Genomic DNA, 26070 nt, shown 5'->3' with positions numbered 1-26070 from the left:
GAAAAAATTTAAATATTAAGGATAGGCCTATAGATAGAATATAATATGAATATATATATATATATATATATATATATATATATATATATATATATATATATATATATATATATATATAGGATATAAATATAAAGGATTAAAATATTACAAAACATATTTTCTATTTACACAGAACATATTTTGTTTTATTAAAAACAACTTAGATATGCCCACCTTTAGACCATATGGGGCAAAGCATGTGTTTTAGGATATAACTCAGTTTTTTGAACACACTTCGTTATTATTATTCATTTATTCGTTTGCTGGAAATTAGAACTAAATTTAGAAATAATTTTGAAACAAATATTTGCGCTTAACAAACAAAATTAATTATTTATAGGCTAATTGATGTCTGTGCATAAAGGTTTGCCTATCCAAGAGCGAAAGTGAAAGTAGATCGATTATCTCTCATTCTTGCGCGGTAGACGGTCTGTTTAACTGTTTTCTGTTAAAAAAAACTGTTAGCTGTTAACTGTTTGCTTGTAAAATGCTCAGTTTTTTCACTTCCACTTACTTTCTGTCCTGTAAATAGCGAATGCGCTTATGGCGCAGCGCAGCTGACTCTTAAAGAGAATGGGAGATGAGACTCTGATTGGTTTATTGTCAAAACACACCTATAACTCATCAAAAAAATAAACTCAACCCTTTTAGACCATGCGCCACAGCGCAAAGCAGATTTTCCCGTCCTGAAAATATTAGCAAATATGGATTCTGACACGCCCTGAAAGCGTTTGCTTCCTGCGCTTTCCGTTTTGCGCATGGACCATCAAAATAGAGCCCATAGACTGTAACCACAGTTGTTCTTCCCGGGTCAGTCATCGGTGAACAGAGCTTTCATTTCTAAAGCCAAGTGCAGCCCTTTCTGTAAAGTGGATGAAGACAATGACGAATCATAGAGTTGTAAGACATCGCTCAAAAAGGAAGCGAGATAATAATTAAATTAGTTTATTTGCTATAAAGGCTCATGTTGTCTTCTGTGCATGTATTGGAGTTTTGTTTGATACATTCAAAAAGAGTGTTTTTTTTGAGCAGGTCAAATTAAAGATACAGTTCATCTTACTGCTTGTATTAAAGGACAATATTGTATTACAAATAATATATAAATATTAATATATTTTAATAAAATCATTGTCAATTGTCAATGCACCAGGATATTGAATTGAACTGAATCAATGGCATAACATGAGACCAGGCTCACACATGTAAGGAATTATTAATTGTTACTTATGTTTTAAGTTTTACTGCAAATATCACATCCATAATGCTGGAATTGCTCATGCCCAAAAAGCAAAACGTGCTTATAATTAAAGAAACACATAAGGGAAAAGTTAATGAAGTGCAATTAAAAGTCTCAGAATTCACCCTGAAAGCTGAGCAGTCAACCCATACAGAAACCCTGCTTGCCTTTAGCTCTGAAATATAAGCTGTCTAATTCAGGGCTAAATAATGGATTATCTATCTTTATGCAAAGTTGAGGGCTGTAACCCATCCGACCTCTTGCTCCACTCCATTAGCACATAGCAAGAGCAGACATAAGCTCCGCCAGGACGGCAACAGGTCTGACTGAAACCCATCTCACTGCTGACCTCCATCTGAATTGAGTTAGCCAGACTCTTAATAGACTTCCTCCCCTTCGAGATGCGATTATTTAGGGGGTCAGGTGGTTCAATTCAGGCTGATTTTAGTAACCCACCTCTCCCAGCAGGAGCGACGATTCTGCTCCCAAACGAATAACAAACAATTTCAAAAGAGAAATTAATTTTCTCAGAGCAGCTTTAATCTACACGCACGTGCTGGTTGTGTGATGTTGACTGCAGCCTCTGGGTCACAGTAGGAATGTGTTATTTTGCTTCCTGGTAAAAGTATTAATGCACTTATCTGAACATTTGTTTTTGGTTCTCTCTCGCTGTGCAGAGGTGAAAGAGGCTTGTATTTTTCTGATAGAATGTGCTCACCCAGAGGCTGGAAGATTAGCCGTTCGGGAAAATAAGCTAAGGGGGGAAGGGAAGAAGGGAGAAATGGCAGATATGCAGAAAGAAGGGGAGATAAAATGCGCAAAGGTTGGACCCACACAGCAGGTGGTGGGCAAATTTAAGACTTTATATAAGCATTTCATTTATATGCCCGTAATTGATTTGGACGTGTTAGGAATTACAGTCGGGTCGCACCTGCTGTAAACATTCATCATGTTTGAACACGGGTAGTAAGACAGATTCATATGTGCAACTTGCATTAACACCTCTGACCCAAAGATATCACCCATATGCAGCCGTTACACCTCATGTAAAGGAAACTAAAACATCTGAGCCTAAGAAAAGGACACTGGCTTGCTTAGTCATTTGAGGATTTGCATAACTGGGTGGAATATTCATAATAATAGATATGTCAACTTTCTGATGCCAATTTTCTAAGTTGTATTTGCATTCACATTTGGTCATTTAGTAAATGTACTAATACTAATCTAGATTTAGCCATTGAGTCTTGCCAAATGGTCGTGCCCAACTGAGCCTATTTTTTCTCTTCACTTTTGTCAATTGGTGAAGTTTGTTTCTCGCCAGAGTCACCAATGGCTTGCTTGATTTGGCACTTGTGGAGCTGCGCAAAGATAAATTTGATTTAAAAATTCAGAAGTAAAAATTCAGAAGTAAAAATTAAATCACACTGAACTGAACTAAACTGAACTTCAACTAAAAACTGGACTGTCAGTTTCAATTTACTAGAACTTCTATATTAAGCTGATTAGACAAAATCTACATTGTAAAGGCACTACATAAATAACAATTAATAGACAAATTACTGGTTTGTAAACATTCAGGATGCGTGCGCATCAAGTTTGCAGAAAAAAAACGTGAGCGCTAGCATTTACAGTGAGGGAATGACATCTGATGTTGTACAGGGTTTGTTGTTGTATTAGAGAAGTTATATTGATTACATATTATATATATTATTTACATAATGCTTTGAGCATATTATAACAGCTCGTCACCCAGTGATAAGCACAGTTATTCTGCAAAATTACAGTTAAAGTGAGCAACGTTCGTCTGACAGGTACATTTGCGATAGCACCCTCCCAATGGATATTGAATAAGACAAAACGGCCAAGCATCAAGTCCTAAATATACATCTATCTCATTGAAACTTCAAGTGATTTTACAATAGAGAAGTTAAAGGCCTACAAGTCTTTGGATGCCAACAATTTTGTTCTGTGTGGTTATGTGCAAGAAATAATATTTTATGATTACCAGATTCAAAACTTTGTAGTGCTAAAAACCAAGGTTCTGCCTAGCCAGAGACAAGGAAAGCAGACGGAACTGTACAAGGCCTGGGTAATCATCAACAAGTAAAACAACTGCATTCTGACAGCAAACCGCACCTGTACAGTAGGCTATGTGAATATAGATTTTTACATTTTATTCTAAGCATCAAGTGTCTGCTGTTTAATTATCCATATTTAACTGTTTTTGCTGAAATCATTGCTGCAATCAAAACTGAGTAATGTGTATGATTCAGCATAGTGTGAACTTACGAAGAGGTTGTAACAGTGGTGTACGGTAAAATTTAAGTTCTCTATTTTTGAACTTTTGATTTTGGCATCCTACCGCACAACACGACACGTTTGCTATTGCAACAGGTCTTAGGACATTTGACGCGCTGCGCTGGCATGTTTGTGAGGTAACTTTTTCTGTCCTCTTGGTTGTTAAAGCGGTACTTGTGGAATCGAGACACCTGTATGCATGGTCGAACCCGTGTAACGTCATGTGTGATGTAATTTGGTAATTCACCTACTAAATTGAATTTATGTAACTCAACTATGCTCAGATCTTTTCTTTTATATGCGAGTGAAATTATTATTATTCAGAAATATATCTAGGGTGCACTTGTTTCAATTCTTTGGTTGTTCAAGACAATTAATTGATTAATGGCATGACAGCACTTTGATTTAAAATTACAATTGTAAAAACTAAACATGCATGGATGTTGGGGGTGTAATGGATTACAGTCGACCACAGTTAGAAACAGACCTGATCTGCAAATTAATAACTTTTTTTAAAACTTATTATATAGGTTAATCCAACATTTATAACAATTGCAAAGAGATTGCCTGATGAAAGAAACAGCTATGGTGGAACCTACATGCTTTTTAGGTTAATTAAAGGTGTTTTCTGTCACTGTTTGTTTAGCCTGCATTAATGCATTCAGTGTAAAGCTGCACAATTAAACATTAAATGATAAATTATAGTGATTTGCATATGTGTATTATTAATCCTTAGAAGCGCTGCATTCATCTGTGTTTGATCAAGAGAGATTCAGTTTTTACACTTTTTCTGTTAGTTACAAACAATTAAATAACATAGAAGTACTGGAATAACAGTTCATAGTTCAGATACAAACACTGATGTTTATAGTAAAGATTAAAATCCCCGTTTCATAAAACTTGACGCAACAAGTCAAGTTGGTGGCAACAAACACCTATTAAAATTCTGTCACTAAATAGGCTTTCAAAAACTATACATCTACAATAAAACAAGTTTTGTGTGAATTGTTGAATCATTTTTTGAAAATAATAATGATCTGTTGTACAAGATGTTTAATTTTCTATAAATTTCTATATTTAGCATTATTAGCAACAGTAGCAAAGATAATTTTTCGTATTGAATATTTCCCTTTTTTCAACTGGTTCTTTCTTGATATTTATTTATTTATTTTTTATAAAATTACAGGTTCTATGTTATGTTTGTTATAACCAATGGTTTCTGCAGTAATAATTTGTATAAATAGAAAGCAAATGACATGTCTCCTGCCTTTTTTGCTGATCCAAAAAATTGGCTGATCCGTGACTTAAAAACCATAGAGTAATCCAAACTGTTAGCTTCGTGATCAGTTACATCACTGTACTGTGCACATTAAGATAGATAGCATGCCTTTAGAAAATAGATGATCACTTATTTCACGCTGACTTCCTGACAAATGCCTCCTATCAAATCTTCAGCAGTAAAAACATCATTATAATCTCACTGGATCACTAAAAACACATTTAAATATTGTAAATTTGCTTAAACCAATTTATAATAATTGTAAATGAAAAAATTTAACAAACTATTTTATACTTTGTGCAAGCAAACCTAAGCAAACTTAGGTTAAATGGACAAGTTTGCTTAAAGGTATATATATATATATACATACACAGTAAGACAGAAATTAGTCATACCCCTGGCAAACTCTGGATTAGTGTTACTTTTATTCAAAAGGAAATGACAATGGCTTCTCACAAAATGATAATAAGACAATGTACAAGAGGCATCATTGTGGAAAAAATAAATAAATAAAAACATTCTCAGCTTTTATTTACATTAGAAACGTTAAGTCAGGATTTGCCAGGGGGATAAACAATTTGGGGCTTGACTTTACATGTATGTGTGTGTTCTGCAGTTTTATTGAGTAATTGGATAAAGGTGTGGGTTAAAATAATAGCAATGTGGAGTTCATTTATTACATGAAGAAAACAGATGTCATTAATGGTCCTCTATTGAGGAAGGTCAGCAATTTGTTACACATTGTCAGAAAAAATATTCTTCTTTATGAATTGAGACTTAAATGGGTCGTTTCAAACATTGTTGATAAAAACTATATGTAATGTAAGTAAAACTTTGATTTGAGATTGGAAAACATACAAAGACGAGCAGCAAACTATAGGATGTTCATCTGAAATGATGCCAAATGCAGCAAAAAGAAATTAGATAAAATTTAAGAACAGTTATAATGGCAAAGACTCAGCCAATCATCACCTCCAGAGAGATGAAATAGGATCTAAAATGATCTGCAAGTACACTGACAGGCTGAAGAATGGATACAAGAAAGTGCCATAAAGCATCACTACTGAAAAAAAGAGCATATGTAGAATCGGCAAAGAATTGGCAAGAAACACAACGACTGTCCCAAAGAGTATTTCGGACGGATGAGGGTAATTATTGTTCTTTTGATATAGTGTTTATCAGTGTCAGATGATGCGCCGAAAACAAAACTCAAGCCTCAATTCACTGAAAAGATGTCATGGTATGGAAATGTTTTTCATACTGTGGTTTTGGATCTATTTACAATTTACAAGGTATCATGGATCAGTTTGAATACATACACATGCTTAAAGTAGGGATGGGGGTTGACTCCAAATTAGTTTTTTCAAACCCTCCTGAATAAAACAATTACAGGCTACAGTTTTAATGTTCATTTTTGAGCACGATGAACATCGTAGATGCCCGCTTTGAATCCGTGCTCACACGTTTTACGATTTTGCTATTTGCACCACGAGTACTCAAGGCTATTGTAAATGGTGCTTCGGGATGAAGTTTGTTGTCAAGTTTGCTGTCTTATAAATTAAATATAGCATACAGTTGAAGTCAGAATTATTAGCCCCCTTTTGATTTTTTTTTTCTTTTTTAAATATTTCCCAAATGATGTTTAACAGAGCAAGCAAATTATCACAGTATGTCTGATAATATTTTTTCTTTTGGAGAAAGTCTTATTTGTTTTATTTCGGCTAGAATAAAAGCAGTTTTCAATTTTTTAAAAAACAATTTTAGGACAAAATTATTAGCCCCTTTAAGCTAATTTTTTTTTCCGATAGTCTAGAGAACAAACTTATACAATAACTTGCCTAATTACCCTAACCTGCCTAGTTCACCTTATTAACCTAGTTAAGCCTTTAAATGTCACTTTAAGCTGTACAGAAGTGTCTTGAAAAATATCAAGTAAAATATTATTTACTGTCATCATGACAAAGATAAAATAATACAGTTATTAGAAATAGGTTTTTAAAACTATTATGCTTAGAAATGTGCTGAAACAATCTTCCCTCCATTAAACAGAAATTGGGGAAAAAAATATACAGGGGCGCTAATAAGTCAGGGGGGCTAAAAATTCTGACTTCAACTGTATGCGTGTACATTTGAAGCAGACTGACGTCTTAGATAAGCACTGCAAGTAAAATTATGATATGTTAGTGGTTGCTGCTATAATTAAAATTTTTAACCTATGCCTATTTCACAAATAATAAAAATATTAATTAAATTAATAAACACTAATCATAATGACAAAAGTAGGCAATATTTATTTATTGACAAAATCTGACAATGCATGTCGTCCTGTTTTGTTTTTGTTTTTTTTTGTTAGCCTTCGACACACTTAATTTCACCTCTAATATTTAGGCTATTTGTCTTGTTTATTTTATAGATAACTACAAATTACATGCATTAAAATTAAGAAATTTATGACAAACGAAATTCATTTAAAAAAAGAGTATTTTTAAATCAAAATATAGCCAAAGCTAAGTGTTCAAAGACAGGTCGGACTCGCTCCTTTTCTTCCAGCATATGCTGTCCCATTAACACACCCTTATTTATTTACAATAAACAAATTGCACAAAACAAACATTCATTCATTTTTTTCCCTTTATTAATCTGGGGTTCACCACAGCGGAATGAACCGCCAGCTTACCCATCATATGTTTTTAACGCAGCGGAAGCTACATCATTGGGAAACATCCATACACACTCATTCACACACATACACTACGGACAATTTAGCCAACCCAATTCACCTGTACAGCATATGTCTTTGGAGGCGGAACTGCATGTATAAAGTGCTATATGATATAGCCTGTTTAATCCTTGCGTTATTTTAAGTGAATGTGTCAATTACACCGACCCCAAAATTAGGAGTCGAGAATCAGAGTCGACTCCAAAAAAAAAAAAAACAACCCCAACCAAACCCAACTTAAAGTGATAATATTGCCCTATGCCAAAAAGGAAATGCCTATAAAATTAGCATTTCAACAAGAGAAGACTGCAAAAACACGAGTAAAAAAGCAAAAACTTTTCAGGAAAAAAAAGATTTTAGTAATAGAGTGGCCGGCTCAATCCCCCAACTCAACCCAAATGGAAATGTGTAGGGTGACATTAAAATGTTAGTTTCTGAAGCAAAACCTAAAATTCACATGAACTGAGATAAAGTTTGTTCATCATGAACTGAAATGCTTGTCTCTGAATCTCAACAGGTTTTTTTAGTTAATTCAAAGCAGATGAAAAAAAAAGCCCTGCAATTAAATATTACTTTAGTAATTTGTACTGATATGCAAACATGTCCCTAGTTTATACGTTTTTTATAGAGAAAAACATTAACAATACTGTTCAAACAATGTTCTCTATAAAATCTTTCAATATTTTGATTTAGAATTGAATGTGCAATGTTTTTGCTATAGATCATTTTCAGAGATGTACACAAAGGTCCCAACATATTTTCTGGTTTTACATTTTTTATTTCTACAGCTTCTGAGAATCTAAAAAAAGCCACATATTGATAAATAATGTTATGATAGCTGTTTTAACATTAAGTTATGAAATAGTTTCATAACAAGCAGGCAATGTTCATAGTCCAATGGCATGGCAACATTGAAATGGTCTATATTCAAAAATATAGAATAAACAGTTATTTAAAGCTATTTGCACTATATCTAAGGCACTGATATTTTTTACATAACTGTATATATGTAAATGACTTCTGTTCCTAGTTAAACTTTTGCATGTAACCTTTTGCAGTTATCAGGGTAAGCCAATTTGCTGAACACAAATTGATAAATAAATCTAACACCAATTCTGGCATCTCATACATTTTCTTCTGGGACCTAATCATATTTTCCATGATCTGTTGGCCTTTAATTTTAGATATGTTTCAGAATTCAGATGTTACCTGCGTGTTGGCTCCCAGTCTGAGACTCATGCCTCCGGTGCCTGTGCCATCCCCCTGCTCGGAGGGGTTCAGGTGGCGACTGAACCGTGGCAGAGGGACGGCTGGATGACTGTCAGAAAGAAACATGTTGGCAGGTGCTGGTATGATGGCAGCATTGGTCACAGGACCTGTTTGAAAGACAAAATGGATGAAAATATCAGTTCATTATGAAATATATATATATATATATATATATATATATATATATATATATATATATATATATATATAGTTCACCCAAAACTGAAAATGTATAATATAAAGATGCGACATTTAAGTTTGACAGCCAGTGGTTGAACTAAGTATTGCACTCCTTTTGTAAAACAAATGCAAGTGTGCAGGTTGCCAGATTGAAGACACCTACAGCAGTGTGCTTGACTCTCGAGCAAAAAGGCTGATTTAAGGCTGGTTTAAAATCTGTCTAAATAAAAGCAACGGCACACGATAGGAATGTTTTTCATATTAAAATGAGTTTTTGTTCTAACCCACCCCTGAAATATATGTTTTAGAAAAGGCTTCTATTTCTTGGAAGAAAACTGACCACCTCAGCTACACCTCATGGCTTTATTTAGTGTTAAATGCAAATATTGTGAGTTTAAATGCAACTTTATGTGACATTTATGGTCATACTACTGAAAACTGCAGCAAATAGTTCACCTCAGATTTTGAAAATAAAATAAACTATGTGAAATTGAACTTTAGAACTGTGACTCAGTCTAAACCAACACATATCAGTGAATTCAGTATGCACATTTAATAATAAATAAGAGGTTTACTATGTATTAACTAGATTATAAACCTTACCATTTCGTTAGAGTGCAGTAAGCGCACTATTTTATGTTACAAATAGAAAATTTGCAAACATTGCAAACTGTAGACCCCCAAAAGGTATTCTTGGTTAACTATAACCCTCTGTCAGCATTAAAAACAAGCAAAGTCAAATGCAGACAAACAAAAAAAATCTCAGGATGTAACCAGGAAAAAGTGCAATGTCTGGGTAGATATACGCAATACTCAAACACAAACGCCTGAAGAAGAACTGAAAAAAAAAAGGTCACCTGCTGTGACACACTCAAAAAATATGTTACCTGGTTCTTCAAACTACTTAATTAAAAAGAGCTGAACCAACACAGTTCTTTGTTTTTTGGCACAAATTTGTGTGGTCCATCCACTTAAATTAGCAAAAAACAATCAAGTTAACTTAATTGATGATGTTGAAACAACATGCAGAAATTGTGTGGAACCCAGCAGTTTTTACAGTGCATAAATAAAAAAATAAAATAAAATAAACTGCTGTTTGCTCAAACTACTTTTTAAAAATTTATTTAAAAAGTTCATTTGGAACAACTTTACTGTTTTAAGTCCAATCCACTTACATTTGCAAAAACTGAGCTAACTTAATTTCTTCATGTTCTCCCAACACAAATTGATTGATTGATTGATTGATTGATTGATTGTAGAACCTAGAATTTTTACAGAGTACACATACACTAAAATGTGGAAAAAACATAACATTAATAATGTACTGACCTTGGTATTACGCTTTAAATTGAACACAGAGCTACTGTTTGTACCTCCTGTTGTTTACATTTTTAAACAAATAGCAGAACTCTGCACAGTCAAAACAGATTAATCATTGAATCTAACTTCCTCCAGCAGCTGTTGAAGACAAGTATTATTGCAGTGCAGGTTTAAAGGGGTGGTGCAGAATGTAATTTTAAGGCTTGGTTGTGTTAATAAAATGCAAAGCAATGTGTGCTCATGTTTCACTTGAAGGAAATCATTTTATTTTTTCATAAATCTCACTTTGATTGTACACAGCTACTCCGCTAACATAAAAATGACTGATATATTTCCTAGTTCCTCTGAAAGGCTCACCCTCAATTGATTCTTATTGGCCATCGTCATAATGTGCTGCGATTCGCAGATCGGCTCAATGTCACGCCCATACAAGCACGCGTATTTTGTGGAAACAGTCAACCTCATGCTCCCTCTCAAAAATAACATCTGACAAGTGTCTGTAACAAGTGAAAATGGGATGCGGCACCCTTAAGAGAGTGTGTGTGCACGCCATTGTGTCTGTGTGTGTGTGTGTGTGTGTGTGTGTGTGTGTGTGTTTATGTGTGTGCGTGGGTATACTATGAACTATCTGTAACACGAGAAGTGCATGTGCGCGGGAGAGATGTTTATTTATTTTTTTCTCTCATGCTCGGATTTAGTTATTTTCTGTGGTGACGCTGCTGACAGAATAAAGCACAAGATGTGGGATGAGACCTGTGTGAGCCTGGATTGATTTTTTTTGCTGCTACATACCAGTTAGGGGTGCTTTTGCTGTATTTTTTTTTTTATCAACGCGTTACACAACATCTTTCACACACATCCGGAATATGCCTAAGTAACATGAATCGTTCACATATCTTTTGCGACTTCATTATCTGAGATGTAAAACGCATGGAAAAGCTGCCTATAGAGAGAAACAATGCAAAGCTGCGCACAAACATAGACAGAGAGCCTGCATGTGTCTGTGAAGTGTGTGTGTGTTTATAGCAGTTTGACTGATAAATATGGATTTGTAGCTAAATCGTTAGCGGTGGCGAACATCATTTCCCATTGTTTACATTTTTGCTACAGCATACCGCTAAGGCTAGACATTGTACATGTCATGATCAATTTTAACAAATAAAAACACTTACAGGTCGTGGCTCAGAGTTCACAGCGTCTGCTTAGAGCAGCTCCTTCTTTGAGGAGATTTTAGCCGAATCCAACACTGAACTGGGAGAGATTCTGGAGCTGTTTTGTCAAATCATGCTTGCTATGTATTTTATAATTCTATGGAACATAATTAATATTGAACTGAAAGCACTTCTGTCTTTGTGTTGTGTCATTTGGAAGCTCAAATACAAAAACTGAGAAGCTCTCTGGAAATAGCAGGATGGCATTTCTCCCTCTGCTGTAACATTACAGCGCCTCTGGCCAAGGCCCTTTGCTGCGCAGTGTGTGTGTGCGCAGTAAACGAACCTTTGTGATCTAACAGGGGGCGGAAGTATTTTTTGTAGTGCCCAAAATTCGTTCATTGCAGGCTTTGCTAAGCTAACTCTCTAAAAATTAAGGTCTACCTTTGCATTGAACTTTGAGCATTTTACATTCAGAGATGTTGTTTGTGTTAACACAGCTACATTATCAACTAATCATTTATCAACTACAGTTTAAAACATGACATCATGACATCATAGTGGATGTCCTGGTCAGGCCAGTGCACACATACTGATAGAATGCTTTATGGTCCCACATTCAATCATTCTCTACTTTTTAAATTCAGTTGTACACAAAGTTCTATTGAGACATCTTCCATCAAAGGTCCGTGGGTCACTCTTTCACTATGATGCAATCTATATTTTTTGTCCTATGACATAGCAAACACTTGGATATACACAGATCAGGCATACAACAATGACCACCCCTAATCTTGAGAAATGAGTGCAACTGGCAACCAAATAGTTTCAATGGTGTGGTTCTGAGAGCAGGCTTTCAGTCAGTTTAGTGTTAAGTGCTATTCACACAAAGCACAATAACTATAAAGATAATGATAAAGATGTTGGAGAAATGATTTTGAATGTAAAACAACAGCAGAGATCAGACCATAGCTATAACAATAAAGACACAGAGACAATATCACTGCAATCACTTTCAGAAAGATTTTCCCCCAGCTAATAAACAATGAAACACTGCCAGCTGGTCAGAATCCACTGAAATATAAATGGTTGAGGAGAAGCTCGCTGTTTGATGTTAAGCCCTCTTTTCAAAAATTATTTAAAGATAATAACTATCTTGAAAACATTTGGTTACACCTTGGGAGGTAATGACACTTTTTTATTTTTTTACATGGAAGCTATAAAAGCCAGGCAAGAAAACTGAAGTATAATAATAAATGTTTCTCAGCTTCGTGTTGCGTCCTTTTTTTTTTTTTTTTTTTTTTTTAAGTGTTTTTAGTTCACTACACTGTCTTTTTTTTGTTGGTAAATTCCTGTTTGATTAGACAGATTACACATGCTGGTTTCACTGGTCAGATGTGCTATAAATATATAAAGTATGTTCTATAAATGTATAAATGCACACTGAGGACATCTGCTGTTTGTCATCATTAACTGGTGTAGACACAAATATAGTTATCAATACATTTATATGCACAGTTAACATCCTCTGAGTGACCAGGCCTTTAAAAAGGTAAATGTTTCAAATTTAATAGAGTTTGATACACATCAGTTGTTCAATGTCCATTATAGTGAGTAGGTTAAAAAAGTGGTAACCGATGACCAAATACTGAGCCATCATCCAGCACACTGATGTCAAAAAAAGAGAAGAGACTGTTTAGCATTGTTCACTATGCAACAAATCACCAGCAGTTATAATATTAGTCACTAAGGCTATATGTCATAGCACACTGTTCATCACAGACTTCTGCATAAAGCCTGTGTAGTCAATGACCAAGTTCTCATGGTAAATCCTCACCATTCCCTATAACACATGACACGGGCTGAAAGAATAATCAGACTTGGACTGTTGTTGATTGTAAAAATGTGACCTGGTCTGACGAATCAAGACTCCTGTCAACAGCTGAGTGCAGATGACTGGTAATAGAGACTCTGAACACACAATTACATGTAGGTGTCAGAGTTTTATGATTTCTTGGAACACATTAAGCTCCATTATCCCAACAACACAATCCCTGACAGCTGTCAGTTGTCTGAAAAATGTTGTGGACCAAGTGCACCCATTCATGCTAACAGGACAATGCACCTATCTAGACTTGCCAGAATCATCAAAAATGGTTCAAGAAACATGCAGATGAACTTCTGTTAATGCCTTGGCCTACAAATTTATCTGACACGAATCCAACCAAACAATTGTGGACCAGCTTGGAAAAGCAGGTTCACGCTGGATCACTCTGCAAGGTATGGGAACTGGAGGTCTTGATGCTGACAATATGGTTTCTCACAACACTAAAGACCTACTGAACTGCACATTAAATCAATAATTTGCTTTGTGGCTGCTGTTTTATGAATCTAGTTTTTTTTTTTTTTTTTGGTCATATGTATTAATTACTTAATGAATGTTTAAATGCATTGACCAACCGACCAACAAACAAACCAATAAATATGCATTGAATAATAAATTAATAAATAAAAGTAAATAAATAAATGCATGGACAAAAAAAAAAAAATAAAAAAATAAATAAATAAATAAATAAATAAATGCATTTACTAATAAAAATAAATAAGTAAAAAATGCATTGATAAATAAATAAATAAATGCATTGACCAATAAACAAACAAACAAACAAACAAACAAATAAATGCATTGACCAATAAATAAATAAATAAATAAATAAACAAATAATAAACAAATAAATGCATTGACCAATAAATAAATAAATAAAAAAACAATTGCAACAAACAATGAAAAAAATGAGAAGACAAAAAATAAATATAAATAAATAAATGCATTGACCAATAAATACAAATAAATAAATAAAAGCAACAAACAATAAATTAATAAAATGAATAAATAAATAAATGTATTCACCAATACATAAATAAATAAAACGAATTGGCCAATAAATACAAATAAATAAATAAATAAATGCAACAACCAATAAATCAATATATATATATATATATATATATATATATATATATATATATATATATATATATATATATATATATATATATATATATATATATATATATATATATATATAAATGCAATGATTAAACAGATAAATGGAAAGTAGTCCAAATTTTATTAACACATCAATTTTTCTCCAATCCAACTTTTCAAAAAATAAAAAAATAAATAAAATAAAAATCTGGCAACACAGACTGCATTTATGTTATGTGCGATTGTGTTTGTTGGCTGAAAATCTCAAAGCTAAATCCAGAAAATCTCCAAGCTATGAACTTTGCTATTTTTCCACTTCAGTTCTCACCCCTACTGAGTGGAATTGGATTGGAAACTGAGGAGAGATAAAACCAGCAGATAATCTTTTACAACTCCAGCACTCTGAAGCAATAAAGAGCTCTTCACCTCCCGCTTGCCATGTTGGACATTTTTATTTGCCATTACTGTCAGCACAGAACATACTAGCACCAATTCACAGAAACCATCCGTCTGTCTGAAACTCCACACTGACCGAAATACACTTGGAGAGAAAAAAGTTTGTTTGTTTGTATTGAGCTGACACATCCAGACACTCTCAGGAATTTAAGTCTTCTTACTGTTCACCTGAGATTAATTAACAACAAGCAGGTCCAACTAAGCTTCTGGCATCTGCTTTTTAAAAAGTGCTAAACACAGATCATCTGCACAAGTGAGATCTGTGACAGACTCAAACTGAACTACATAGACTAAACGGCATCCTAAAGCAAACGAATGGATCCAAACAAAACTCTGTAAACAAGAATTGATTTGATTTGATCTATTTATTTATTTTCAAACAAAAATATCACATAATATCATTAACAAAAAATACATTTCATCATGGTCGAAAATGAAGTGGGATGAAGCACAAGCTTATTATTTTCCCACCCCATTACCACATACATCATTTGTCTATTACTTAAACTTATTTCTTCTTTCACTTATCTCGTCTTTTTACGTGAAACATATTTTATCCTTTTGGCATCTTTGACAAGTTACATGTTTGATTCCTTTTGTACCTTTGCATTTTGTAACAGACCCAAAGAAAAAAAAAAAACAAAAAAAAAAACATAGTACTGCAAACAGTCATTAATTAAAATTTGATCACACCTTTATCTTTTTAAATTACCTTCATCATTATTTTCCTTTAATAATATATATTTATGCTACTTTTTCAATTAATTAATATCCTGACATTGTTTGAGAGTCTGATCTAGACTGTTCCATAGTTTTACACCACTGACAGACATACACAAACTTTTTAAAGTTGTCCTTGTTTTCAACCACCAAAAATTGTGTTCTTCTCTCAGATTATATTATTATTATATAATAAGAACAATTTAGCCTACCCAATTCACATGTACCGCATGTCTTTGGACTGTGGGGGAAACCGGAGCACCAGTAGGAAACCCACATGAACGCAGGGAGGACATGCAAACTTCACACCATAACACTAAATGACCCAGCCGAGGCTCGAACCAACAACCTTCTTGCTGTGAGACGACAGCACTACCTACTGTGCCACTGCGTTGCCCTCAAATATAAATTACAAAATACAATTTTTTATTTGAAATACTTATTTGAAATACATGTATCAGAAATACTACACATCCCAGCTCATTTGGTTATTAAACCAAACAAACTATAATTAAAAAAGTAATTTATCCTTGAAAAAAATTCAAAACATCTAAAGACAGTAAACCATTTTATTTTATTATTACTTTTAAAAAACGAAAAAAAAAAATGTTTTCAATTAAATTACCTTGTATTTATAAATGATGACCAAAATAAATAAACATTACTTAATATACAGCATATTAAAAGATTTCTAAAGGATATTAAACACTGTAAACTGGATTCTGACTTCCAAAATGCGGACATGACCGGTATAATAAGGATTTTAAAAATTTTTCAACCGCTTTTTTTTTTTTTACCCTGGTGAGCATGAGAAAAAAATGCTCCTATTAAACCCAAAGATACTGTGTTTTCTCATTCATTCATTTTCCTTCAGCTTAGTCCCTTTATTCATCAGGGGTCACCACAGAGAAACTGAACCGCCAACTTATCCAGCATATGTTTTATACAGCAGATGCCCTTCCAGCTGCAACCCAGAACTGGAAACATCCATACACACTCATTCACACATACACTATGGCCAATTTAGTTTATTTAATTCACCTACAGCTCATGTTTTTTTACTTTGAGGGGAAACCGGAGCACCTAGTGGAAACCCACACAAATACGGGGAGAACATGCAAACTCCACACAGACATGCCAACTGACTCTGCCAGTCTCGAACCAACGACCTTCTTGCTGTGAGCCAACCACGGTGTCGCATACTGTATGTTTTATTTCACAGCATAATATTTAAGTTAAACATTTTCAATGTAAGTTTCATTATAAACATTATATCATCACATTATATCATCACTCAAAAGTTCCCGAAGAAAAACTTAAGATTTGTGAATCTCGACATTATGCCCAACAGACAAGATTCCACTCATAAAATTCACCTAAATATTGAATAAAGCAGAAACCTAAATATTCCTTATAAATTTTATAGTAAACCGCTAAAGCCATTTCCAGGTTTGCATTACATATTTCCTATACGCCCACAGACATTTGAACATCAAATATTTAAATATGTTTCCAATTTTGTTGAATTAATAATGTGGTCATGAAATTATGGACAAAACTCATCCGATTGAAACTAATTTAAATGAAAAAAAATTAAAACAAATGAATCGCAACCACTGTTAACATCAACAAAAGTTTTTCCATTACAGTGGAGAAAATGCCAGTGATTTTCATCAAAAGCAAACATAATTAAGGTAAATATCTACACTTCAAAGACGCTGTGGAGTAAGTGTTTTCTACAGCACAATTTTAACCCGTCTCCCTGATATCCTCTAAAGATTAATCATTGCATAATTCCACAGAAAGAGACAGAGTGAGGAGATCTATCACACAGAAGATTCTGTTGGCAGATTAGATTACACTCATAAACTGTGTTGGCGTTTGATAGAAAAAATGTAAAAATGAGCTCCATCACTCAACATAGACTGAGTCACTGCAGATGCTGATGACATCAAAAGTAAAACTGGCCACACGGGAAGCCAGGTTGGAACTGTTTTGATGAGAGAGGTTGCCAGATCCCCTTGATAAAAGAAAATGCAGGAGATTGTAAGATTAAAATAAGATTTATATAATAATTGAAAAAAAAGAACTTCATGCCCATGTGGTTTAATTAAAAGTGAAAAATCTGGGTTCTGCTGTGAGCATTAAAACAGTGATCAACTTCATTTGCCTTCATTTTTGCTTTGCGTCATTAAGAAAAGCCACCTATTCCTTCTCGAGCCTTTAGATCCGGGATTGCTGATTTATTGAGGACAGTCAAATTAACACAAAGGCACTTCTTACAATCGGAGCTTCCAAGGCAGCCTTGTGCTTTCCACAAAAAATAGACGGTGATAAATAGTTTTTTGCAGAGTAGTGGCTCAGTGAACTGTGTGTACATTAATCCCTGTTTCTGAATGATGCCAAAGCAATTATGATAAAACAGGTAAGCAGCAATGCAGCGGCAGACGCCTGGAGGACGCGCTGGTCTCTCGGCAGTGCGGATTTGGCGGGAGAAACGTAGAGCTCCTCTCCAAATGCAATTAAACTATATAGGTCTTTTCATCAATTTAACTTGGATCAAAACTGGTCAGAAAGAATGCAGAGTCCACGCAATCTGCAGATGACTCTTGCATTTTGGAGGAATTTTGTAGAATTATGTAGAAAGGACCCTTGTGTTTTAAGTTATTACACTTTCATTATGTTGGTGGCTGTTTTTACCCCATTGATTCCCATTTTAATGATGTTTTTTGAGTGCAAAGCCATGACAGCATACAATCACACATTCTTGATTGTTGGTGGTTTTCCATGTTGGGAAGAGGTAAAATGTGTAATTGACCATCAGCTGGCAGCATTAATACTTTAGATAGGCCTGTGCAAAAAAGTTTATATGGAGTTCTATAGAGTAAATCAGCGTACTAAGTGTGTAAGTGTGCATAAATACAATTACTATGTTTACTACTTTACTACGTTGCTTGCTTACTAAATTTTCCAAAGTGATTTTTTGTACATTTTTAAAAACATTTTCATAAAAATAACCCACCTGACAAAAGTCTTGCCGTCTATCCAAGTTTTAGGAACAACAAATAAACAATTGACTTCTAGTTGTTCATTTGATATCAGAAGTGGCTTAAATGAAAGGCAAAGGCCTCTAGATTACACTTATTTTACCAAAATAAAATATGATCATGCTTTGATTTTAAATTTTTTTAATTAGGACAGTAATGTCTGACTTTGCTGAGACAAAAGACTTATCACTTAACATAAATAATGTACAGTATAGAATATAAAGTCATTATGTATGACTCCCATGAGCTTGGATGACTGCATCTATACATCTCCGCAAAGACTCAAATAACTTATTGATAAATTCATGTGAAATGGCAAAGAGAGTGTTCTTGCAGGCCTCGCAGAGTTCATCAAGATTCTTTGGATTTATTTCCAATGCCTCCATCTTAACCCAGACATGCTCAATAATGTTCCAGTCTGGTGATTAGGTTGGCCAATCTTGGAGCACCTTAACCTTCTTTGCTTTCAGGAACTTTGATGTGGAGGCTAAAGTATGAAGAGGGCCGCTATCCTGTTTAAGAATTTACCCTCTCCTGTGGTTTACAATGTAATGGGCAGCACAAGTGTCTTAATATCTCAGGCTGTTGATGCTGCCATCCACTCTGCAGATCTCTTGCACAGCCCCATACTGAATGTAACTCCAAACCATGATTTTTTCTTCACCAAACTTGACTGACTTATTTGAGATTCTTGGGTCCTCAAGTTCCAATAAGTCTTCTGCAGAGACTTATTCTTCTGCAGAGAAAATTTAGCAAGGCCCCGTCAACATTTATTGATATTATTGCTCATATTAGTTTGCACTAAGGATGACAATTTTTTTTCAAACAAATGATATGTTTATTACTATATTTAGATAGTTTTATGCACAAATAATAGCCTAATCTAAAATATAAAAGCAAAACATCAGTAGGGGTTGGGGTTTTGGTGTTCATAGGTTGCTAGGTGACCATCAACCATTTTTTCAGAAGATGACAAGTTAGCAAATTATTGATGTTACTCTGATACAAGTTTTATTTATAAACAAAAGTTCAAAGCACTGCAGTGTTTGGTGTTCTGTGCTTGTCTTAGATAAAAAGTCTTACAGAAATGTGAATATTCTATACAAGCTGAAGTTGATCGGTCAATTCTTGACGAGTGACTTGCAGTGTGTTCGCAGCCTGGGGTTCATTGGCACAAGTGCATCACCTCCATTGGAAACAACAAACCTGTGCAAACTCTAGAAATACGTGATATGCAAACAGCCCCTAAAAGACCATGATCATTTGCAATCTCCATCATTTGATCTTCTTGCACAGACATGCTGGATTCACCTGATTTGTTGACAAGCGGGTTGCAAATCCATTTCTTAACAGTTTGTGGGTCCTTTACAAGGACTTTTCCCCTTAGCAAAGAAACTTTTCACAGACTTCTATTTCTTACTCAATTTGCTTCTTGTGGGTTAAATTGAAGCACTTAAGAGACCGAGATGTAAGTGAGAGAATACAGTCATTTTTCAAAACAAAAGACTTTTAGCTAGAAGTGAGGTTATTATTTGTTGTTTACAACTGTTACAACTGTGTTCGACGACAAGGCTTCTGTCAGGTAGTATATGTATTAGGGCTGGGCGATATGGCAAAAAAAAAAATCTTTTTTTTTTTTCATAAAGTTTGACTGATTCATGATTTCGATTTTTTTTTTTTTTTGTGTGTGTAACTAGTCAACTTAAAACATTACAACAACTGATGACTGAAGTAACATTCTCTTTATAAGTGACTTGAAAAACCATCTGGTTAAGGAACATTGTATTTTTAATGGCCATGCCATACATAAATTAGTCAACAAGGTGTAAATAAATTTAAAACAAATTCACAAGGTAAATATCGTTGCAGAAGATTTAAAAAATATATATATATATTTGTGTAAATATTGCAGTTGCAGGAATACAGAGGTATTTTTTTGCAAGTTTTGCTGAGTCTATGAAAGATTGGCTGTCAGTTCGGCTTTGACTTTGTCTTCTTCTGATTGAATGACAGGTTGTAATGCTGCTGCCTTTTTCATAAAAAGATACAGTGGAAGTAAAGGACTGAACATAGATACTGTGAAGACTAATTTAACCCAATGCGTGAAATTGTGGACAAATAGCAGGAGCAAATAAAAGCACCAGATGTGCGTCTAATATAAAATATTACTTATTACAAGTATATTACTAATATTACAAACACTTAAATGCTTGTATTTGTTGTGTTTGTTCTAGCTTTGCAATGCATGCCCACAACTTCTTGCATTGGGTTAAATTAGGCGGTCCAGTGTCTATGTTCAGTCTGTCACTACCATGATTGAAACACAGATAGGCAGTCAGGCAAAGTAATACAGAGAGTGAACCAAAGCGCATTGGTGTAATTATAATGCATCTAACGTTTTTATTTAAAAAATTGCGATACCTCGTAGTAATATAAAATTAAATCGTCTTAAAACGTAAATTTGAATTAATCATAAAAAAAAAAAAAAAAAAAAAATCGCCCAGCCCTATGTTTTAAAATAAATTTAATGTGTCACTAAAAATCATTCTATTTGCTGAAACTCAAAGAACTTTGTGGCCAAATCAAGATTCAAAAATCACTCTAGAGTAGATGAAAACAGCCCCAACAGCACACAAGTGTTAAAAATGTACTATGCACAATATCAATTGTAATAAGGAAAGACTCGAACAATAATACCTAAATAAATAAAACAGATTAAATCATTTGTGAACCACTAGAAGAGTGTGGTGGTGTTTGTGTCTACAGAGACACTGAATCTCAGCCTATACTTGATTTTCTTCTTGTTTTGCTTTGCTTGAGATGTTTTTGGCCTTTAGCCTGTGGGTGTGTAGACTATAGCCAATAATGACACACGGTACGGGTGAGGCCAGGACCTCATTTTATCTGTTCCCGATGCTCGGAAGGCTCCTCTAAATGATTGTGCCTTAACACAAAAACATTTTGCATTTGTAGCTCGACATATTAACAGGCACTGTAATAAATAAGACATGTCTGGTACACAGGTGCACATTTGTAATTAAAATTTTAAAAACTGCAGGCCAGACTTGGTGCTGAAGTATTGCTGTTGTGTACCAACAACATTGTTTTCTTTCTGGGATCTTGTTACCCAATATGATATGCAATATAAGAATTTCCCTAGGCATCATTGGTAAAATAAATATTACAAATGTGTTAAAATGTGTGCTGAGAATAATAATACACTTGGTTTTGTTTTATAAAGTTATAAAAGTAAGTAGCAGTGAGGTAAAATTTGGATTTAGTTTACAATTACTTGTGTTTACATTAGGTCAGAATCTAATGATGCAGGTCATGCTCTCTGCTTAAAGGAAGAATGCAGAGGTGTAAAAGAGTAATTTTCCTTCATAGCTACTTAACACTGGGACAACCATAGAATTGCCATGTCAGTCATTCTGACTGTTCCCATAAGAGACATCATATTGTCACTTCATATTTACATTCAAAGGTTCTATTGAGATATAACATTAAGCTTTGAATGTCTGTACCCATATTTAATGAAGTCATTACCGTAAAAACACAATATTTTTGGTAATACAGCCTATAAATGTGTAGTTAGGCTACTAGACTGCCTGTGAAGGTCCAGGGCTCACTTTCATTTTCACTTTCACAAGCAGGGAAGCACTTAATAAGCTGTTTTGAAAGACATATATTAAGTAAAGATATGTTTTTGCAATCAGAAATTTATGTTTATGTTAGCAGGAAGTTGCTAGGTAAAGATGCATTCACATTCAAAGTAACTGGGAAAAGTAGCAGACACTAAAATGCTTGTGATCATTTTGACAGCTATGGTATAAAGATAGAAACGTTAATAGCTCTTGTGGTTTGTAATTTAAATAAAATAACAATGTTCAAAAAAAATACAAATATTTTAGAAAATTCAGGGTAATTTAAAAATTTGTGGGTTTTATTTTAAACAAAGCTATTAAATAAAAAAATGGTCAAAATGACAGCCTCTGTACAATTTTTTTTTGAAGATTTGTATTTTGAGAAATTCTTAAGCCTTACAATTTTATGTACATTCAAAAATTATTTTAAGTATTATTTATTCTGCAGATGAGATCCATTTTAACATACGTGAAATTGGCCAGGCATGTCCGTTGGTCCATTGGATGCCATATTGCATAAGGTTCAGGTCTCATGGACCTGAGAGAAATTTTGGCCATAGAGGAATTATGTGCTAAAAGATGTAAAGTTCTGCATTTGGACGCAGCATAGATACTGAATGAATTTTGAAGGCTCTGCAGTAAAAAAAATCTGTTTTTTTTTTCTTCAATTTTTTAAACAACCTTAAAATAACTTAAATTATTTAAATTACAGAATTTTTCTTCAATTCATATTCCCAGCAAATTTCTGTAATTTATTGTCTGTTATTTTACGGCATATGTCTGTAAATAAATGGGAGGTTTTTTTTTTAAGTTTTTTTTTTTTTTTTCAGGCACCCTGACTGCCGTAAAATAAATAATTAAAAAAAAACTATTTTCTTTACAGTGTAGATGCGTCCTTCACTGCCTTAGAAATCCCACAACCCTGTGCCTTCCATTACTGACAGTTGTGCAAAAAAAAACAAAATTAAGATGGCATTTTGAAGAACAGATTGGGTGTCATTTTGTTTAAATGTGTTTTTTTGACCAACGCTTCCTATATTTGATGCCATTACTATTGAGAAGTTATTGTAGTAAGCCCTTAATAATTGCCTTAGTTATCATCAAAGCTCTCTATTTTGTTATGATGTACATGAATAAACTATTATGCTTTCTCAGAAGTCTGTCTGAATACAGATTTATAAGGTAACTTTTTGGACAAATGCTGCCTCCAGAGTCATATAGACTCCTGATAGAGCAGCGAGGCAACAAGTCATCAGGCTAAGCTTTCTGACGCAGTCTATAACAGTCAATCAGCAGCAAATAATAGAGGAAGGAAGTGATTCAGCTGTGAACACAATACAGAGTCAGCCACAGGATAAAGAGCATCCATGGCCAGACCTTAGTGAATACTGTGCTCTTCTGGCATAAGTAGGAATTCATACAATAAGAAATAAATACTTTACCTCTGAGTCAATAAGGAAGTACCAGCTTTTTTGCTTTTCAGCCACAAAAAGCTATAGGATTGACTCTCAAAACTCTGAAAAGTAGCTTCTGCTTAAGTTAAATCTGAGGTTTTACAACTTTGATGAGCATGCTGCATATTGGAATAAGTTGTGTAGTTTGTAGTTTCATACAACTAAATACAAAGCAGGATAAAACATTTCATGTGGCTTGTTCCCTTTGTATTGTGAGAGATTAAAACCTTAAACACAAATCTCTAGTCTTCAATCTTGTAGTTTATTTTACTTATTTAATACTCAAGTACAATTTTAGTTAGATTTTTTTTTTTGTTTACTTGAGTATGTTTCTGACCTGATACTATGAAAGTTTTTTACTAACAAAATGTAAATGACAATTCAAATGACTGGTGAATCCATAGTAAGGTAAGTGACGTTATTAAGTACACAGCTGTCCTATTTGATGAAGTATACCAGACTTGTGTCTTCGGGAGTTCGTTCTTCCAAGTCGAACTTGGCAAGTCTGAATTGCATACTTGGTATTGAGAAACAGCTTCTAACAAGCTACTCAGCAATGGAAGAGGTATTTATTTCCAGCTTAAAGCTCCGCCCAGGCTGGTTGATAGGCACTCCTCGTTTGCATTTGATTTATCGATCGGATTCCATTTACATTTGCTGGTTTGAGCATTTAGTTTACCACAATCGAAAACAGTTTTATTGCCAAGTGTGCTTCACACACACAAATAACTTGTTTTGGCTACAGAAGCATCCAGTGTACATAGTGACAAGTGACAACACAAAATAAATATGAAAAAAAAAAAAAACAACAACAACAACAACAACAAAAAACAAAGACAATAAACATTAAGCAGAAATGCAATTAGTTAAAAGATCTGAACGCTGAGTTGTATGTACAGATTTGTTATAAATACACAGGTTATATAATGCGAATGTAGAAAGTATTGCATTGTATACTGATATAAGGTGCTGTGTACAAGTGCGTAAGAGAAAGTATTGCACGTTTATTGCACAGTTGGGGAATATTTAACTGTTCATGAGGTAGATGGCCCGAGGAAAAAAGCTTTTGCTGTGTCTGGCTGTTTTTGTGCTTGGTGCTCTGAAGTGCCAACCAGTAATAGGTAATAGTTCAAACAGGTAGTGTGCTGGGTGCAAGGTGTCCAGAGTGATTTTGCGAGCCCTTTTACTCACTCTGGAAGAGTACAGTTTTTGAAGTTTAGGAAGGGTAGTGCAGTGATTCGTTCAGCAGGACTATTCACTGTAGTCTACGGAGGTCGGTTTTGGCAGCTAAGCCAAACCAGAACCAGACGATTGAAGTGCAGAGGATAAATTGGATGAAAGCTGAGTAGAACTGTACAAGAAGCTCCTGTGGCAGGTTGAACTTCCCCAGCTGAAAAACGAAGTACAGTCTCTGCTGGGCTTTCTTCACAATAGAGTCTATGTGAATGTCCCACTTCAGATCCTGAGAGATGGTGGTGCCCAGGAACCTGAATGACTCTACTGCAGCCACAGTCCTGTTCATAATGGTGAGTGGAGGAAGTGCAGGGTGGTGTCTCCTAAAGTCCACTATCATCTCCACTATTTTGTGCGTGTTCAGCTCAAGGTTGTTGTATCAGCATCATAAAGCCAGCCGCTCCACCTCCTGTTTGTATGCAGTTTCGTTGCCGTTCCGGATGAGGCTGATAACAGTAGTGTCGTCTACAAACTAAAGGAACTTGATGGAGGGGTCTTTTGCAGTGCAGTCATTGGTGTACAAGGAGAAGAGCAGTGGAGAGAGAACACATCCCTGGGGGGCACCAGTGCTGATGGTGCTGCTGTCGGATGTGATTTTGCCCATTCTGACTAGCTATTGTCTATCTGTCAGAAAGCTGGTGATTCATTGACAGACAGAGGTAGGAACAGAGAGCTGGGTCTGTTTGTACTCGAGCAGTGATGGGACGATGGTGTTAAAGGCAGAACCGAAGTCCACAAACAGAATCCTTGCGTAGTTCCCTGGTTTGTCCAGATGTTGTAGGGTATAATGCAGTCCCATGTTGACTGCATCATACACAGACCGGTTCGCTCTATAGGCAAACTGCATAGGGTCCAGCAGTGGTCCAGTGATGTCCTTCAGACATGCTAGCACCAGTCTTTCGAATGACTTCATGGCCACAGATGTTAAAGCAACAGATGTGTAGTCATTGAGTCCTGTGATCTTTGGCTTCTTTGGGATTGGGATGATAGTGGAGCGCTTAAAGCAGGATGGAACTTTGCACTGTTCCAGTGATC

At 34.7% G+C, this 26070-nt stretch overlaps 1 protein-coding gene and 1 long non-coding RNA gene across 2 annotated transcripts in view; one reads left to right on the top strand and one right to left on the bottom strand.

Annotated features, from left to right (window-relative positions):
• Nucleotides 1–26070, top strand: part of LOC147834759 (uncharacterized) — a 436363-nt gene that overhangs the window by 158523 nt on the left and 251770 nt on the right. The gene's annotated exons all lie outside the window — the stretch shown is intronic.
• wdr18 (WD repeat domain 18) overlaps nucleotides 1–26070 on the bottom strand; it is a 156020-nt gene that overhangs the window by 18002 nt on the left and 111948 nt on the right. Inside the window, 1 exon segment of the mRNA NM_001005206.1 lies at nucleotides 8782–8948. Coding sequence (NP_001005206.1) covers nucleotides 8782–8948 — 167 coding nt within the window.

The sequence above is a fragment of the Danio rerio genome, chromosome 11 (genome assembly GCF_052040795.2).
Source record: "Danio rerio strain M-AB ecotype USA chromosome 11, GRCz13ab, whole genome shotgun sequence".
NCBI lineage: Eukaryota > Metazoa > Chordata > Actinopteri > Cypriniformes > Danionidae > Danio > Danio rerio.
Note: the sequence above shows the minus strand (reverse complement) of the source record. Positions and strands in the feature narration are given on the sequence as shown.